Source organism: Ctenopharyngodon idella, chromosome 3 (assembly GCF_019924925.1).
Source record: "Ctenopharyngodon idella isolate HZGC_01 chromosome 3, HZGC01, whole genome shotgun sequence".
NCBI lineage: Eukaryota > Metazoa > Chordata > Actinopteri > Cypriniformes > Xenocyprididae > Ctenopharyngodon > Ctenopharyngodon idella.
The window spans coordinates 19,942,165-19,960,760 of record NC_067222.1 but is presented as its reverse complement, the minus strand read 5'-3'; the positions used below and the strand labels follow the sequence as shown (position 1 = coordinate 19,960,760).

Below are 18,596 nucleotides of genomic sequence, written 5' to 3'. Positions count from 1 at the left end.
GTCGAGACTCGAGACAGATGTGCGTCTGTGTAGATGTGCACGCATGCGGAAGATAAACAGAACACACGTTGTTGGATCGTGATATTGGCTAAAAGTTTTGTTCACCAGATTTACTATAATGACAATGGCGGGAGGATATAAAACTCAGACAGCACTGCTTGGATAATAATATAATTTATTTAGAATAATTTTTCAAAATGCAGCAGTTTTAGTTTTGAAAAATTATACTATGAACGTGGGCTCATTTGTTTGTGAGATATATATATGATCATATACAGTTTTACAATATAAACGCTGCTCAGGTTGCATAATTTCTTGAAGAACGATGATGTAGAGCAGATCATTCTAGAACATTCAGAAGAAATGTGATGCAAACAATGGATAATATATCAATATTTCATGGATTTAACGCTTTTGTGGACAAAAAGTACTGTTTTTTGTTTTTCAATGGACACTCATGGACATTTTACCCAAGTGCCACGGATTGGATTCATCTCGCGATCGCTATTTCATTATAAAGGTATGAAGTCCCGTTTGATTTTTCATGTTGTTATTTGCACACCCGACACAAATTACAATTACTGGTGCTGGAGCATCTACAGGTGCTGGTCATATAATTAGAATATCATCAAAAAGTTGATTTCACTAATTCCATTCAAAAAGTGAAACTTGTATATTATATTCATTCATTACACACAGACTGATATATTTCAAATGTTTATTTCTTTTAAATTGGATGATTATAACTGACAACTAAGGAAAATCCCAAATTCAGTATCTCAGAAAATTAGAATATTGTGAAAAGGTTCAATATTGAAGACACCTGGTGCCACACTCTAATCAGCTAATTAACTCAAAACACCTTCAAAGGACTATAAATGGTCTCTCAGTCTAGTTCTGTAGGCTACACAATCCTGGGGAAGACTGCTGACTTGACAGTTGTCCAAAAGACGACCATTGACACCTTGCACAAGGAGGGCAAGACACAAAAGGTCATTGCAAAAGAGGCTGGCTGTTCACAGAGCTCTGTGTCCAAGCACATTAATAGAGAGGCGAAGGGAAGGAAAAGATGTGGTAGAAAAAAGTGTACAAGCAATAGGGATAACCGCACCCTGGAGAGGATTGTGAAACAAAACCCATTCAAAAATGTGGGGGAGATTCACAAAGAGTGGACTGCAGCTGGAGTCAGTGCTTCAAGAACCACTACACACAGACGTATGCAAGACATTGGTTTCAGCTGTCGCATTCCTTGTGTCAAGCCACTCTTGAACAACAGACAGCGTCAGAAGCGTCTCGCCTGGGCTAAAGACAAAAAGGACTGGACTGCTGCTGAGTGGTCCAAAGTTATGTTCTCTGATGAAAGTAAATTTTTTGCATTTCCTTTGGAAATCAGGGTCCCAGAGTCTGGAGGAAGAGAGGAGAGGCACACAATTCACGTTGCTTGAGGTCCAGTGTAAAGTTTCCACAGTCAGTGATGGTTTGTGGTGCCATGTCATCTGCTGGTGTTGGTCCACTGTGTTTTCTGAGGTCCAAGGTCAACGCAGCCGTATACCAGGAAGTTTTAGAGCACTTCATGCTTCCTGCTGCTGACCAACTTTATGGAGATGCAGATTTCATTTTCCAACAGGACTTGGCACCTGCACACAGTGCCAAAGCTACCAGTACCTGGTTTAAGGACCATGGTATCCCTGTTCTTAATTGGCCAGCAAACTCGCCTGACCTTAACCCCATAGAAAATCTATGGGGTATTGTGAAGAGGAAGATGCGATATGCCAGACCCACCAATGCAGAAGAGCTGAAGGCCACTATCAGAGCAACCTGGGCTCTTATAACACCTGAGCAGTGCCACAGACTGATCGACTCCATGCCACGCCGCATTGCTGCAGTAATTCAGGCAAAAGGAGCCCCAACTAAGTATTGAGTGCTGTACATGCTCATACTTTTCATGTTCATACTTTTCAGTTGGCCAAGATTTCTAAAAATCCTTTCTTTGTATTGGTCTTAAGTAATAATTTTCTGAGATACTGAATTTGGGATTTTCCTTAGTTGTCAGTTATAATCATCAAAATTAAAAGAAATAAACATTTGAAATATATCAGTCTGTGTGTAATGAATGGATATTATATATAAGTTTCACTTTTTGAATGGAATTAGTGAAATAAATCAACTTTTTGATGATATTCTAATTATATGACCAGCACCTGTATATCGTAAAAACAAAAACAAAAACAAAAAAAAAACATATATTGACAGTAAACATTTAGAACTTTCAAAAGATATGTTATCTTTATTAATATTTTAGATAGTATCTAAGATAGATAGATAGCTCCTTTGTCTGCCAACATGATCACGTCAAGCTAGGTGGGCGTGGGTTCAGCAACCAGGCACCTCAGTTCCAATCACGTCCCAAAAGGCAGAAAGGCAGCGCAATAAAAAATAAAGTATACCCCGTTTTTCAAAGACAAGGCTTAAGCTTAGTCCCAGACTAAAATGCATGTTTGAGCTGTTTTACCTCAAAGCAACTTGCACTGACATACCTTGAAATATGCCAGTGCCATTGTTTTGTCTTAAGATAATGTTTTTCCAGTCATGTTTATAAAAGCTACTTAAATATCTTAATTAAACTAAGGCCTAATCCTGGCTTAATCTAAGCCCTGTTTGTTCCAAATTCTGCATTAGAAATGTTGTTTTGTTATGAAAACTGTCAAAATTTCTGTGCCATCATTATTATTTTTTTATCAAACTAGCAATTACAGCATTTTGGTGGCGTTCATATGTGCTCTCAATTATTCCAAAATGCCGTAAAGGCAGCACATCTACACTTGATTCTTTGCATCTACTACAGAAATATCACCTTTATATCTACACTTTTCCTTACATTACATTTACATTTATGCATTTGGCAGATGCTTTTATCCAAAGCGACTTAAATTGCATCCAAGTGATTTATTTTTTACTAGTACATGAATTCCCTAAGAATTGAACCCATGAAATTGTAGCGCCACGCTCTACTGGAAAGTATATAATGATGCAATGACATCTTCAACCTGAACAACACAGACTTGAGTCTTGAGCACCTTGCTCTAGCACCATTAACAGTAATGCAGTCTCCAAGAAATGTCCTGTAGCCCACCACAGCAATGCAACATGAAGTCATTAATCTCCAGTGAGTAATCACACGCTCTTTGTCCGTTCCTCAACGTTCACACTAAATATAAATTAAAGCGGCAACCTCACTGACTCATTTCGCTCTCCATGTCAAAAGCTGATAAATGTTCTCTACTTCAGTGCTGAGAGGAGGTGATCCTTCCCATTTAAATTACCCCTGCAATAAAAGTGCCTTTAAATAATGCATGCGAAGATCCAGAGCTTTGCATACAAGACGCCATATCTGTGTTCCTGATAAACAAGCCGCTTCATGCATTTCATACAAGTGGTTGTAAAGAGCTATTGAGAGTCTAAGGGTTCTGAGACTGCTGAGGTCTTATATCTGTGCCTAGATGAGTAACGACACACAACAAGCAGTATTAAGTCAAGTATGAGGCTGTTGTGAACATTGAGCTAATAATTGAGCTCCACTTTCTGGTAGGTAAGGTTTAGGAGAGTGACGGCACTGGCAGTAGATGGCACTGAGTCTAAAACACAAAGTGGCTCCCTTGGCGCCAACTGAACCGAACCCTACTTACCACATCTCATTTGACACAGGAGCAGGCACAGTCTCTCCTCCTGTGCATTATGGGTGAACAGGCACACAAGGGACGTGCCTGCTTGTCCTGCTGTCTGCTGTGAGTAATGACTGAGAGCAGAGAGGATCATGGGAAAAAGCAGAAGACTGGAAAGAGTGAATGAAAAGAGGAAAAGATTTGATAGGCGACTGGTCAACCTATTGACCAACCCATTGACAAATCTTTAGAAATCAGCATGAGAAGTTTGTCTGGTTCAAATGAATAGAGAAGGATGGCTGCACTAATGTGCAGATATTCCGATATTCATCAATGAAATTGATGAATTCTATTAATTCTATTAAATTCAGATAAGACTGAGGTATTACTTATTGGACCAAAAACCTGTACACAGAATCTGTCAGACTACAATCTGCATTTAGATGGATGTACTGTTACTCCATCCTCGACAGTTAAGGCCTGGGTGTTGTATTAGACAGCAACTTGTCCTTCGAAAATCATATTTCATATGTTACAAAAACAGCCTTCTTCCACCTCAGAAACATTGCTAAGCTATGGAATATGTTATCTGTTTCTGATGCAGAAAAATTAGTTCATGCTTTCATGACGTCTAGACTAGATTACTGTAATGCATTACTAGCTGGTTGTCCTGCATCCTCAATAAACAAGCTACAATTAGTCCAAAATGCAGCTGCTAGAGTTCTTACCAGGTCAAGAAAATACGATCATATAACACCAATTTTATCATCTCTACACTGGTTACCTATTAAGTTCCGTATCGATTATAAAGTTTTGCTACTGACCTATAAGGCTCTAAATGGTTTAGCTCCTGTGTACTTAACCAATCTTCTATCGCCCTACAAGCTCTTTAAGATCACAAAACTCTGGACTTCTGGTTGTACTTAGGATATCCAAGTCCACTAAAGGAGGGAGAGCGTTTTCACATGTGGCTCCTAAACTCTGGAATAGCCTACCTGATAATCTTCAGGGCTCAGACTCGCTCACCCAGTTTAAATCTAGATTAAAGACGCATCTCTTTAGCCAAGCATTCACATAATGCATCTCATATCAGATCAATTGCACATGACTATCTTTGCTTAATATAATGAACAGCAGCTACGCTACTTATTCTCCATTTGCTTATCTGTTTTATCTCGGGACGCCCCGAGTACATCAGCTTTTGCAGTTTGGGTCCAGCCTCTTAAGAAGACCTCAGATGACCAACACCTTTGAAGAGACGGCGCCAACTCCTGCGAGGACTTCAGATGACGCAACATCTGGATCAACGTGCACATTCCCAAATTTCTATATATCCTAATTATTGTTAATATGTAATTCATTATTTCCAGGAGCTCATTGCTTCTACCTTCAATTAAACTGCTAACAGTGATTGCAAATTAAATTGCCTAAATTACTACATTGTTAGCTAACTGCATTCTCTAAATTGTAATGTTGACATGCATTCTCTGTAAAGCTGCTTTGAAACGATATGTATTGTGAAAAGCGCTATACAAATAAATGTGAATTGAATTGAATTGAATGATAGGGGGAAAAAATGTGGAAAAATGTTAGAAAACACTGAGGGAATTTTGACAGCTTTGTTTCAGTGTAAAATAATAGCACTATATATGATTAATCGGTTAGTAAATACAGCATATAATGAATAAAAGTACACTCAACTGGTCATATTACAAAATAAACCCTAAGAGGATTGCCAGGGCCTGAAAGCATCCTGTATCACTCTGAAGGGGTTTATTTTGGGATAATGACTACTTGACAGTACATTCTCCTTGTTATTACCAAATAAATTAAATGGACATGAGATATTGATTTGAGATCAAATTATTGTATTATGTGGGAAGAAAGAGTCTGTGGACTGATACGAGAGACATGAAACTAGCACCGATATGTAGGAAATTAGTTGCCAGGGACAGTGAAATATACAGTTTAGCATTATTATACAAAAATATCTATCCATAGAATACATCGACTGACAAATCAGAATCAAGTATTTCAGAGAGCTGCATAATAAATAAACAAAAAATTTTTTTGGAACTATTTTAAGACAGCTTACAAAATAAAAAAGGCACATTATATTCACTGCAAATGTTGGTCATTATAATGTCTGTGCAGAAATATCCTACAAACTAAACGCATGCTTTACTATATATTGGGGATGTGCCCGAAGCTGAATATCTACTATGTTTGCAAATGACGCATTCTACAGAGCCCCTAAAGGGACATGGTGATGAAAAAAAAAAAAAAAAAAAAAAAAAAAAAAAAAAAATGAGATGGGAGGAAAAAATTTATTTTAATGCTTTTGCGTTCTCTCGCAGTTATCTAGTTGGGTAATTATATTGTGTATAATTTGCGGGCATCAGGGAGCCGCTATCAAAATGCAGGGTTTTGAATGCTTTTGAATGCACGCTCACTATTTACTATCACTTTCGAAATTTGCGATCATGCGTACTCTGTGTAAAGGGAGAGGTGGTACTGACCACACATTTTACAAGACTTGTCGATGATGCTCAGGATCTGTTGCGCACCAAATTCTACGCCATCATCCTGTCAGTCATTTCTCCTTACCATTGTCACGTAAGAAGTGAAATCTGATGTGCTGTAATGTAACCGACTACTGCAGCAAGTCTAAGCATGTCCCTTTAGGGGCTCCATAGAATACGTTTTCATTTTCTGTGCCTTTACAAATTTGGATTTAGGTTTCAGGCACATCCCTATTAGATATGGCAGCTGTTGTCTACCTAGTTTCCTCCTCAAGGATAAATACCAGTGCCTCAATCTATGGTGAGTCTATGGTAAAGTAGTCATTTTCATTTGGCTTATAAATTCCATTATCATAGATAGGACTCTTTTTTTTTTAATATTAATTCATATAAAATTAATAGTTCATGGATCACTCTGCACATTTAATGTCCAAATGTTTATGATAATGAGGGTCATACAAAGGAAACTAAAACCCTACCCTTGCTGGATCACATTAATTCCAGTCAAGCTTTTCATTTATTGTCTTTTTGTTTTTGTTTAATGATGAAGGTTTTGTTTGTTTTGCCTGTGAATCAATTTTGTTCTGCCCGGGAGACTGATTAACAAGTAACCCTTGCAGAATATCTGAATAACCTTGTACAAACCAATTGATTCTTTTAAATGTTTAAATGTTAAAAAAAAAAAAAAAAAAAAAAAGATTTTTTTCAGGATAAATTTGATGATATTCAATGTTATGTTGTAAAATGAGTTTATACCAAGCAAGGTATTTAAGATTTTTTTTTTACATCCCTGGTTTAAAGAGTGAACTGAAGACATTTTAATACTTTAGGGCACATAGATACGCTAGTTCTATATCTTAATGGCTCTAAATCACACTATAGACTAAAAGTGCGAAGAATGCATTATCAAATAATTACTTCAGCTCTCTGGAGGTTCAGAACAGGCAAAGGAAAAACAGCAATAGAGAAAGATAAGAGTAGGACACATACAAAAACGATGACCACTTTCCTGCAGGGCACCAATGATATATTCCTGCAAAAAGAAAAAAAAAAACTGCAGTACGAAGCAAACAGCAACCAGCTAGACCAGTGATGTCTTTCCCGATCGAGTGGAATCATACATAATACATACACTGTGCAAATGACCCCATATTGATTCAACTGACTAAAAGAACATGAACATGTCCTGGAAAAACAGATTGAGAAATAACAGCACTGCTGTGAAGTTCATCACCTGCATTCAGCAGTATATGTTGCTGAAGCAAGCAGGATGAGCTACTTCACCCCTCAGGTTATAGTGCCCTTAAATGGGCAATACATTAAAACACAGATGGCTGAAATATGGGTGCACATGCTAATCAGCAGATTTCTGTAGTCTGTCTATACATTTCTTGATACATAAATTTTGAGTAATTGCTATATGATGCTGCATAGCACCACTCTCCAAGCATTACCAAAACCTACACCTCTCTAACAACTGCCTTCATTTTTTGCCTTGTTAGTGCCTGTGGAGCTGTTAGGAAACGTATCCAACCAACAATGACTCATTCACGTCTCACTGTGAATCAATGAGACGAAGAAGAGAGAAAGGAGAGCAAAAGGGCATATGGTTGTTTCTTTGAAGCTCTATGAGCACTGAGAATATTTGTGCAAGAATATGTGTTCTTTGTACATGGTATGTTTATTCACCACTACATGCACATGGGAGCAGGAGCCACGATTCAGTGCAGCTGTGATTTGAGTGGCTGGAGAGGATGGGCGGTTTTATTTTAGGCCTGTCGTCTGGTAACTGACTGCCCAATCACGCCTGAGATGGCCTGTCTAGGCTGTCAGGCTGAAGTATGAGGGAGACATAAGGCGAAGGCATAGAGCGGGACGCATTTTTGATGGACAGACCCTAGCTACAATGCTGAGGAGGGGAATAATGTACTAACCATGATGGCGTACCACTGAGAGGCAAGCTAGAACGATAAATCGATAGATAGAATGATAGATCTATATATAGAATGATAAGTCGATAGATAGATAGAATGATAGATCTATATAGAACGATAAATCGATAAATCTATAGATAGAACAAATGAACGAACGATAGATCGATAAATCTATAGATAGAATGATAGCTCTATAGACAACGATAAATCGATAAATCTATAGATAGAACAAATGAACGAACGATAGATCGATAAATCTATAGATATAATGAATGAACAATAGATCTATATAGATAAAACGAACGATAGAATGAATGAACAATAGATCTATATAGATAAAACGAACGATAGAATGAATGAACAAGCGATAGATCTATAGATAAAATGAATGATGGATAGAACGAACGAACAATAGATTGAACGAATGAACAAACGAACGATAGAAAGAATGAACAATAGATCTATAGATAATGAACTAATGATAGTACGAACGAAAGATACATCTATAGATAGAATGAATGAACGAACAAACGATAGATCTATAGATAGAACAAATGAACAAAAGAATGATATATAGATCTATAGATAGAATGAATGAATGGACGAATGATAGATCTATAAATAGAACAAATAAACGACAGATCTATAGAAAAGAACGATAGAACGAACGAACAAACAAATGAACAAACGAACAATATAGATCTAAAGATAGAACGAACTAACGAACAAATGATAGATCTATAGATAAAACGAATGATATATAGAACGAATGAACGAACAATAGATAGAACGGTCGATAGATAGATTCAATTAATGCACTTGTCCTTTACAGATATTTTCGAAGCTTTCGCAAAACCTAGTTACTTGCAGAAACATTTAAAACCACCATGTAATTTATTTTGTCCATTAGGTACATCTTGAATTCAATAGGCTGTTTAGCTGCAACCTGATAACAAAAACATTATTTGTACATTGCATGAAATAAAAATCTAATTAAAAAAAATGAAATAAAATATAAAATTAAATAAAATAGTAAGCAACTTACCAATCCATCTCATTAAAGAGGTGAGGATCTGGAGGTATTTGGTCTTCTGTGCATTAAAAAAGGTGAAGGGCCCCAACAACAGTGTGAAGATAGCCTGAAATGAAATAAAAATACAGAAAACATGTCAATGAAAGCAACCAAGGTAAATCTCAGTAGACATTCTGTCATATGTTGACCTTTAAATAACTAGCAAACCTGGTTTCACATGGTTCACAGTAGAATATCCTACAAACATGAACATCTCAACCTGATGTAGACAGACCAACTGCACTAAAAGGCCAAAATTAGTAGACATGCCCATTCTAGCCATAAATTACGTGTATAAAATGGGCAGGGATTCATTAATTCCAATTCTACAGAACCTGAGAAGCTTTTCTCTGAGCTCTGCGGGCACAGAGTCTGCACGGGCCTGCTCATGACTTATATGGTACACATTTAATTTCTTTTTTATGTTCTGCTGTGTAAGCGTGTAGATTCATGACTCATTTCTAATCAACTACATTGGGTTGAGTGTTAAAGAGAGACGTGCCAGTCTCTTTGATATGTATATTACAGACTTTAGCATCTTCGCAGACAGCTGCAAGAAGAACTGGACCTCCCAGTCCTGGTGTGCATAACCATGCAAGCAAGGCGTTTACTCTGGATCAGAAATGTCCAAATACTACTACCACTGCTACTCACATTTCATATACCTTTTGTGTTTTTAAAGATTTCCCATCATGCTTGCTTATCATCTTACAGCATAGTTAATTTATGGCATGAAGGCATCTGTCCTAAACACATGGCAAACGCCTCCAACCTGTGAAACTGCTTGTCTATTTTTAGGTGTGATTTTTCAATTTCCATAAAAAAAAAAAAAAATAAATAAAAAAAAAACCCACAATCACTGTTAAAGCAAGAGTTTAAAATACATTTTAATATTCCTGACTCATGTGTTTGTTTACCGCACTGGTAATATTTACTTAAAAGTAATCTCTAATCTGATTCAGCTGCCTCCTTCTGGTACATTACAGAAGTTCTGACTCACTATTTTGCATATGATGATTTGGTTTTTCAGGCCCCTAGCATACAGATAAGTTCTCTGTTTCTGAACACAACTGAATAAAAATCTGACCCTTTTCATTCACAATCAGAACAAGAATGTGAATTTAAGTAAACTGATTTAATTTAGATTGAAACTGCAGTGTGTTAAACTGTGTTTTTGGCCATTAATCTGACTCAGTGTTAAATAGTGTTTAATCTGACTCAGATTAATGGCCAAAAACACAATTTAACACACTGCAGTTTGTTCTAATTAATTCACTGCACATTATTGATGGATGTCTCTCATTAAACAGTGAAGAGTAAATCATCATGACACCATTCACACTTTATCTTGAGAGGTGAGAAGTGTCTTGGTTTTTGTATAGTCAGATAGGATGAGGCTGAGATAACAGTCCATCATGATGCCTGAACGTCTGTCCTGATAAAAGAGCTGACAGAGAGGTTGGCAACAGCTGAAAAAAGCCCTGGAGGGACAAGACAAAAGAGCAGAAGGCTCTAAATTCATATGACATTTCTATAAAGGGTTGTAATGGGACATGACACAATATGGCAGAAGTTAAACTGTAAGCAGGAAAAGGTTTGGAGTTGTATGATAATTTAAGGAGAGATGTTGAAGATTTTAAACATCCCTTAAGACAAAAAAGGTCTTTAACAGTCATTACAAAAAAAAAAAAAAAAAAAAATAAATAAATAAATAAATAAATTATATATATATATATATATATAATAATAATAAGTGTAAGTAATGACAATATACCTTTAATTACACATTTAATTACACATTATTAATTAACTTATGCCATAAGTCATTATTTACCTGAGGGATATAAAAGGCACCTGAGAACAACAAATAACGCGAATAATGGGAGAACCGAGCAAGAAATTCACTTTGATAAATTCCGATAATGCATTTCTGTCTGCATGAGTTATATCGAAGTGCATGCCTGCATCACTCCCACCACACAAAAATATACAACCCTGTCGTTTCATGGTGGTTGGCAACACACAATCCTAACCATAAATATCTATTCCTGAGAAGAACTTCTACATTCCAGAATGGCCATAAAATACCATATGCAATCTCTTGTCGACAAAAAAATAAATAAAATAAACAGCTCAGTTTCTTTATTGGAAGCAATGTCTATGGTAACACACCAACCAATCTCAGCCCTGATGGCCAGGCCTGCTGTTGTTTCTTATTCGAAGCCTAACTTATAACATATGCCGCAGTTTCCGATTTGAAAAGGGACGCTGGCAGAAAGGTTGGAAACTTGACAGGAGCTCGTCCACACATGCCAGGAGGGCAGAGCGATAGTAATGGATTTCCATTCCCTGTCCCATTCTACGAGTGTTGTTGGTGCTGATAGTAAAAATGGTGCAACATTGGCACGCTGGTGCACAACGCATGCCAAGAAAGGACAACAGGAAGGAAGTTTGGCAATGGATAGGAGTGAAGGGAGAGATGGAGGGACAGGGCCAGGCAGAGAGGGCATCAGGGGAAGCAGATAGAGTGAGAGCCGTGGGGTGCTGGGTGACTCAGACATGACATGAAGAGAGACAGAGAGGCACTGTGACATACTGTACTTGTTATCAGAACACAGAGCTCATTAACAGTCTAATAGTGTAAAATAGCCAAGCATGAACCCCAAGCCACGGAAGTGTTAGCACTGTTTGCTAAGGCAAGAATCACTATTATAGATTTTATTCAATGGTTTCATTATTTTCATTATAACTGGATAAAAGAAAAACATTAAATAAAACGTTCAGCAGTCCAAAGAAATAATATGTCATGAAGGAGACTGTGGCTTATATTAGAAAAATTGTGCCTGATATTACTTGCCAGTGCATTGTAGGAAAAACTGTATATTACTGTGTGCTCAGAATACTATGCATGCATACAGGGGGAAAACACATTGTGGAAAATATAGATATTGGATAATGCTGAAATATTGTAGTACATGTAGTATGGTAGTATGCCATTCTAATAACTTCCTTGCAGAATATTTAGAATTTTTTTATTCCTTTCTTTTCTTTTCTTTTCTTTTCTTTTCTTAAAAAGGAATACGCACATTTAATGTTGTTCTTAATATTTTATCTTTTGGGATCAAAATATTGTTGCTGGGTAAACATTGAGAGAATTTCCATGCTAATTTTGACCTTTTGCTGGCCAAAAATTGTGGTCATTGGGACATTCTGACAGATTTGGGTATCTTCTTTCGGATTACTGTAACGTTCCTAAAGCAATATCAGATAACAAATTCAGCAATACTGAGCTCATCTAAAACCAACACTTGACTGAAATGAGATAAGCCAAAAAAATTAAATGAGAAAATGCAAAGGTGAATAGCTTGACGGAAAAGCAGGACTTGACTTATCGCATCAATATGAGTGAAATGAAACCAACAGTTGAGGACCGTTATTTGGCACCAGGAGATGCTGACAGTGTCATGGCACAACACGTCAAATTCAGGATAACAAATATCTGAGCAACAGAGACATTAGCATAACCTTTTCAGTTTCCTGTTTGGAAAAACTATTTTTGTGCAACTTGGAGCATCAAATGGAATTGCAGAAGTATATAATTCACCCTTACATAATTCGGTAAAAGGTAGGACTCAAGAAACTGTCCAATCTATAGACGTGTTTCCACCTAAATTTGTCCCAGGAACTTTTTTCCCCCCAGACCTGTTGCTGTCTACGTTTTCATTGTGGTCTAAAGTACCTTGAAGATTAGGAAGGCTAGTCCGGTGACATAGGACTGTGTGCGTTCCAGTTCCATCTGGATTTCGTCCTCCGCATATAAGCGGTCCATCTGTCGTATTTTTTAAACTCCACTGTTGATTCGAATAGCAAAGAACTCTTACTGCACGCACTGCAACATACTTTTAAAAATGGTGGTTGAAATAAAATGCTGCATGGAGTCAACCAATCAAAATGCTGCCTGACCTCAACCAATCAGCATGTTCAGTGCCCAAGTCTCACCCTCGAAAGTTCCTGAACTTTGAAAAAGTACTACCTTGCGAGCAGGGACTCTCTGAGGGACTTACCTGGAACTTCATTTAGACCCTGGTCCCTGCGGTCGAAACTCACAGAGAGTACCACCCCTAGTCCCTAGTTCCTGGGGAAAGTTCCTGTGGTGGAAACACGGCTTATAACACCTGTCATCGTCTGTTGAAAGAGTACAGTAAGCAAAACCAGTATACGGTTTTCTTCTTAATGTACTCCCCTAACTTCATACCAAGTGTGGACAGCTCTAGGGGACTTTTGTGTCTATGGACTCTAGGTTAGCCCATGTGGCGGCACAGAATGTGGGATTATAGCTCAACTGATAGTAACATGCAAAAGAGGGATTATATTTCCCATCCCCACAGTGTCAAGATCCCAGTGGCATTTGTCTCCAGTGCTAATCTTTGTTAGACATTCTAGACAGGATCAACAAATGGAAAGCAGATACGCTGCTACTACATCAGCTAAAAGAATGGAGAGATTAAAGAATAATATTTAACAATTTTTACTCAGAACAGAACCACTATCTATCACAAACTATCTAAAACTCTCTAAAGTTAAAGAGACATAATAATAATAATAATAATAATAATAATAATAATAATAATAATAATAATAATAATAATATTATTATTATTATTATTATTATTATTATTATTAATACTACACAAATACCATACTATGGGCTTCATAAAGCTTCAAAGCTTTATGAAGCAGTGTTTTGAAATCATCTATCACTAGATATTGTTGAATAAAGTCATTATTTAGTTTTTTTGGCTCACAAAAAGTATTCTCGTCAATTCATAATGTTAAGGTTGAACCACTGTAGTCACATGAACTGTTTTAAATATGTCTTTAGTAGCTTTCTGGGCATTGAATGTGTTAATTATCTTGCTGGCAATGCAGGCCTCACCGAGACATCAGATTTCATCAAAAATATCTTAATTTGTGTTCCGAAGATGAATGAAGGTCTTACGGGTGTGGAACGACGTGAGGGTGAGTAATTAATGACAGAATTTTCATTTTTGGGTGAACTAACCCTTTAAGCTCATATGTTACATTACCTGAACTTCCCACAAACCTCTGACTTGCAGTTGACCTCAAATTTAAAGCCATTACTGTAAAACAGGCTAATAATTCCATACAACAGGCAGAATAAAAGCTACAAAGCCAGTGTAAAAACTGTGAACCAATAATGACTCCATAATTGAGCTTTTTTTTCAGCTCACTGTATCTGTCAAGCTGAAGCATCATTAACCTCCAAAATGAGCTGCAATAAGCTGCCACAATTAAGAGCTCAATTAATGAATAAATGGATGTGTAACAAACGCATTCAAGAAAGCAAAAAAAAAAAAAAAAAATTAATGCAACCACAGCATGACCCATCCTTCAAGAAGTAAGAAAAGCAATTAAGGCATTGTTATGGTTTGAGGTCAGCATATTGGCACAAACTGAACACTGGATTTAAACATAATACAAATTCATGATACACAACAACAACAACTGATTAAAAAAAAAAAAAAAACTAATTTGCAATGAAATGAGCTTAAATGATCATTCCAAAGTCAAACATGGCACGGTCTAGAACAGATATTGTACATGAATTTATTACAAAATAGCACTGCTACTTAATTAAAAAACTTACAGGCGTCAGAGCCATAGGACAGGGGTAAAGGACGCTCAACATAAGGCCCCTAGATCCCATGAGGGAGACAAGGGTTCAAGTTCTGACTCATACAGTCTCTCCCCAATGATTTCTGATGATCCAATAAACCAACCAGGCAAAACATTTTATAAAAAGCAGCAAATATGCCCAGAACTCCAGGAAAGCTGAAAGCTGTCAAGACAGATCTTCCTGCATATTGATCTTTACAATAACAGAAAACATGAATATTTGTTTGTTCCAGTGGATTTCCATATTAAGACAGGAAGTGTCATAAAATCAATGCTGTATCTGACTCTTTGGAGACATCATTGGTTTTGTCTGCTTGAATCTGACAGTAGGAAAGTCCAAAAGACCACCTACTGTTTTTTGTTCCAGACACATTTTCCTTATTGGTCTCCATCTATGATAAAATTTTCTAAAAATAACTTTTCTTAACTGACAAAACCTAGCTAAATTGTACAGTGAACATTCATATTTAAAGCTTAAAATTAAGACCAATAAATGCTAGATGGCTTCTTTCAAGACTCGTTTAAATTACACACCACAAACTCAAGATTTAGGCTCAAACAAAAAGTTTTACATATGATCATAAAGTCTGTTGTAATGGGTCTAACTCACCTTACACTCATTCATATTGCACAATCTGTATTCTAACGGTCACAGAGCCAATAAATCACTGTGGAAGAGCTTGTCGTGAGTCAGGCGGTGTTCATTAAGTCTGGACAGTTGCATTACTCCGCCATTCATGGGTCAACAGCTCTCTCCTACAGGCCTTTGGTAAAAAAAATAATGTCTATATATTTTTAAAAAGAAACCATTCATCCATTTAGAGTCATTTACAGCATGGTTACACTGGCAACTATGGTGTGAATCAAACCTGAAACCTTTCTAAAACAGCGGGAGCCACTGAGGAGCAGGACTAATTCTCATGACTTTGTAATACTGTGTCAAGTTCACCAAAGCACTTAGTTCTCTCATAACCATAGAGATCTCAGTTTTGTCCAGTTCAACGAAGGCTAAATAGAATAGGATCTTTTTCTCATCAAGATCGGGGCTGACATGACTTGAGTATTAAGGACAGTCCCCCTGGAGCAAGTTGAGGATGTGTGCCTTGATCAAGGGCACAACAGTGATAGCTGAATTTTTACAAATGCAGTGTTTGAACATGCACTCTGCTGATTAGAAGCCCAGATGTACAACAACAAAGCTTAACCACTCGAAAGAAAGAAAAAAAAGAAAAGAAAAAAACACAGCTGGATTATTTGTTATAACCCTAAAACATTTCATCTAAATGAGATTTCTTGAGTTTCTTTTAAACTTATTATGGCTTTTCACACTTGTAATAGTTAACCCTGGGTCATTGTAAACCCCGGGTAAATATAATTCTGGGTTATCTTGCTTCACGTTTCACACGGCTCACAAATTACCCGGGGTTAATAATTAATCCTGGGTATTAATAAACTGACGTTCCATAATGTACATTCCTAAACCCTGGGTTAACGTTCTTATTTACATATTTGTGAGCGTCCTCATATTGCCGACTTTACTATCGAGTGTATCCTGAATAGATATTTCAGACTATAAAAAGGTAAGAATGAAATGGTCTCTTCTTCACTCAAATTGTCACATTTTCTGTCAGCATTTGACATTTTTCCACTCATTGAATGCTGAATTTACTGTTTTATATACAACGTGCAGCGTTGCGAAGCACGCGAATATGAGTACGCAATTTTTTTTTTTTTTTTTTTTCACACTGTACAAGTTTGGCACCACAATGCGGAGTTAACGCCGTAAAAGTGGAGCAGGGTTTCATAACCCCAAGTAAAAAGCAGTGCTAACCCCGCTTCTAAATTACAAGTGTGAAATGTTCATTTACCCGGGGTTAAAAGCGGTGTTTAGAGCAACAATAACCCGGGGTTAAGCACAGTGTGAAAAGCCCTTTTTAAGACATAAGATATGCACATAAACTACAATGAAAAAAACGGATATTTAACAAATAAATTCCTAAATGTGCATCACAAAAGGTCAAGTGACTCTGCACTAAATTAGTCTGAAATCTGCTTTGTCAATAGAAGGTACGACAAACAATATGATCTTAATTTGTATTCCATCTGACAAGCAGTGAAATAAGGCTCTATGTTCAGTAAATGATAAATATCCACTGCCATCATCTCAAAACTTGTACTACAAATATTTGTGTAAATCTAAAATGGCCAAACAAACAGTAGTCTGAAACATGAAGTCACAAACATGAGGTATGAAGGTCAAACAAGTAGCTTCTGTGTTCAGGGTGACATACGGAAGGATGTTTTGATAATGAGACATCGGTTGTGCTTGTGGATTTCATTTCATGGAAATCACGTACAGCCTCGTCCTGACACCCACCGAGGAAGACCATTACATCATTCTGCGATGTCCTTGGACAAGATAACCAGCTTTTCCAAACCAAGAACAATATTGTACCCAGCAGGTAGCTCCCGGTGAACACACAAGCTGTTCAGTGGACTGAAGTTAAGCATGCAGAAATGGACTTATGGGAAATTTAAAGTAATTATAATAATGGGATACAGCAGAATAAGACAGAACAGAACTTTTGAGGGCTGCGTGTGGTTATCAGGGACATTTTCTAGGTGGTTTGCTAGGTTATTTATTGGTCCAAGTCTCTATAATATTCCGGTCTCTTTAGTGTAAATCTTCGGGATTTTTCTGGCAGCAAGCACAGCTAATAACAAAACGAGACACATTAAAACATGTGCCGACAGCTGTGGGATACTTAAAAGTGGTTGGGACCAGAACTGTCACTGTGACATCAACTATGCTATGTTTACAGCATTGTGACAGGTTCATCCTTGCATATCCTACAGAAGATATAAAGAGCTGTCAAGTGTGCAACAGACGTGGTATATCATGATCTTAACCCAAGGCTGAGTTTGTTTTATCTGCATTTACTTCCCCATCTTTCCCTTTAAGTTTATCCGCTACATCTTTTCATGGTCCTCCTCGACAACTCCTTCCCTGCTTGGCACGAATCACTACTGGGACTGTGGGTCAGCCAGTGTTTGCACTGGCACGATAGTCCCACAGTGGATTAGAGAGAGGAGTCTTCCCCTGGTGGGCCACTGCTCAAACTCCTTATCCTGCTGAGCTAATATCCACTAAACCATCTGCGTTGTCTTATTCCTGCAGAGCCATCCACAGCATAAGAGCTTTCTAAAACAGAGCTTCAACTAAATCACTTGCTAAACAAAAATCCACTGCTGTCTTGAGCTTTCAAATGTTTCAATATTTATGGCAAAAGTAAAATTAACAATCTTATCATTAAGCAGAGCTTCTTTGAAAGCATGAAAGCGCCAAGATGGAGAAAGTTTAAACAGTTGTAACATGTAGATACAGTAGACAATCTGACTCGTTTTACACTTAAACGCATACCTCGGGTCTTTAGTGACCCGGGACGTGATCCACTACCCTCCTCATTCATTTTTAAAGTTAGACATCAAACTTATTAGTATTCCTCAATCAATTCATTATAAACAACATAACAAGAAAAAAAAAAAATAAAAAAAAAATATATATATATATATATATAAATAAAAGAAAGCCTGTTTTCCCATTCTTTTTTTTTTTTTTGTAAAAATTGTATAGGGTCGCTAATGACCCTAGGTGTGTTACAGTGCAAGTATGTTTTTTCTGCACAACAATAATTGAAACTTTGATGAC

General features: G+C 37.1%; 1 protein-coding gene across 2 annotated transcripts in view; it reads right to left on the bottom strand.

Annotated features, from left to right (window-relative positions):
• Positions 1–18,596, bottom strand: part of tmem104 (transmembrane protein 104) — a 56,152-nt gene that overhangs the window by 13,180 nt on the left and 24,376 nt on the right. For both annotated transcript variants that reach the window (XM_051888758.1, XM_051888757.1), the window contains exon 9: positions 9,164–9,257. In XM_051888758.1, coding sequence (XP_051744718.1) covers positions 9,164–9,257 — 94 coding nt within the window. The remainder of the gene's footprint in view (positions 1–9,163; positions 9,258–18,596) is intronic.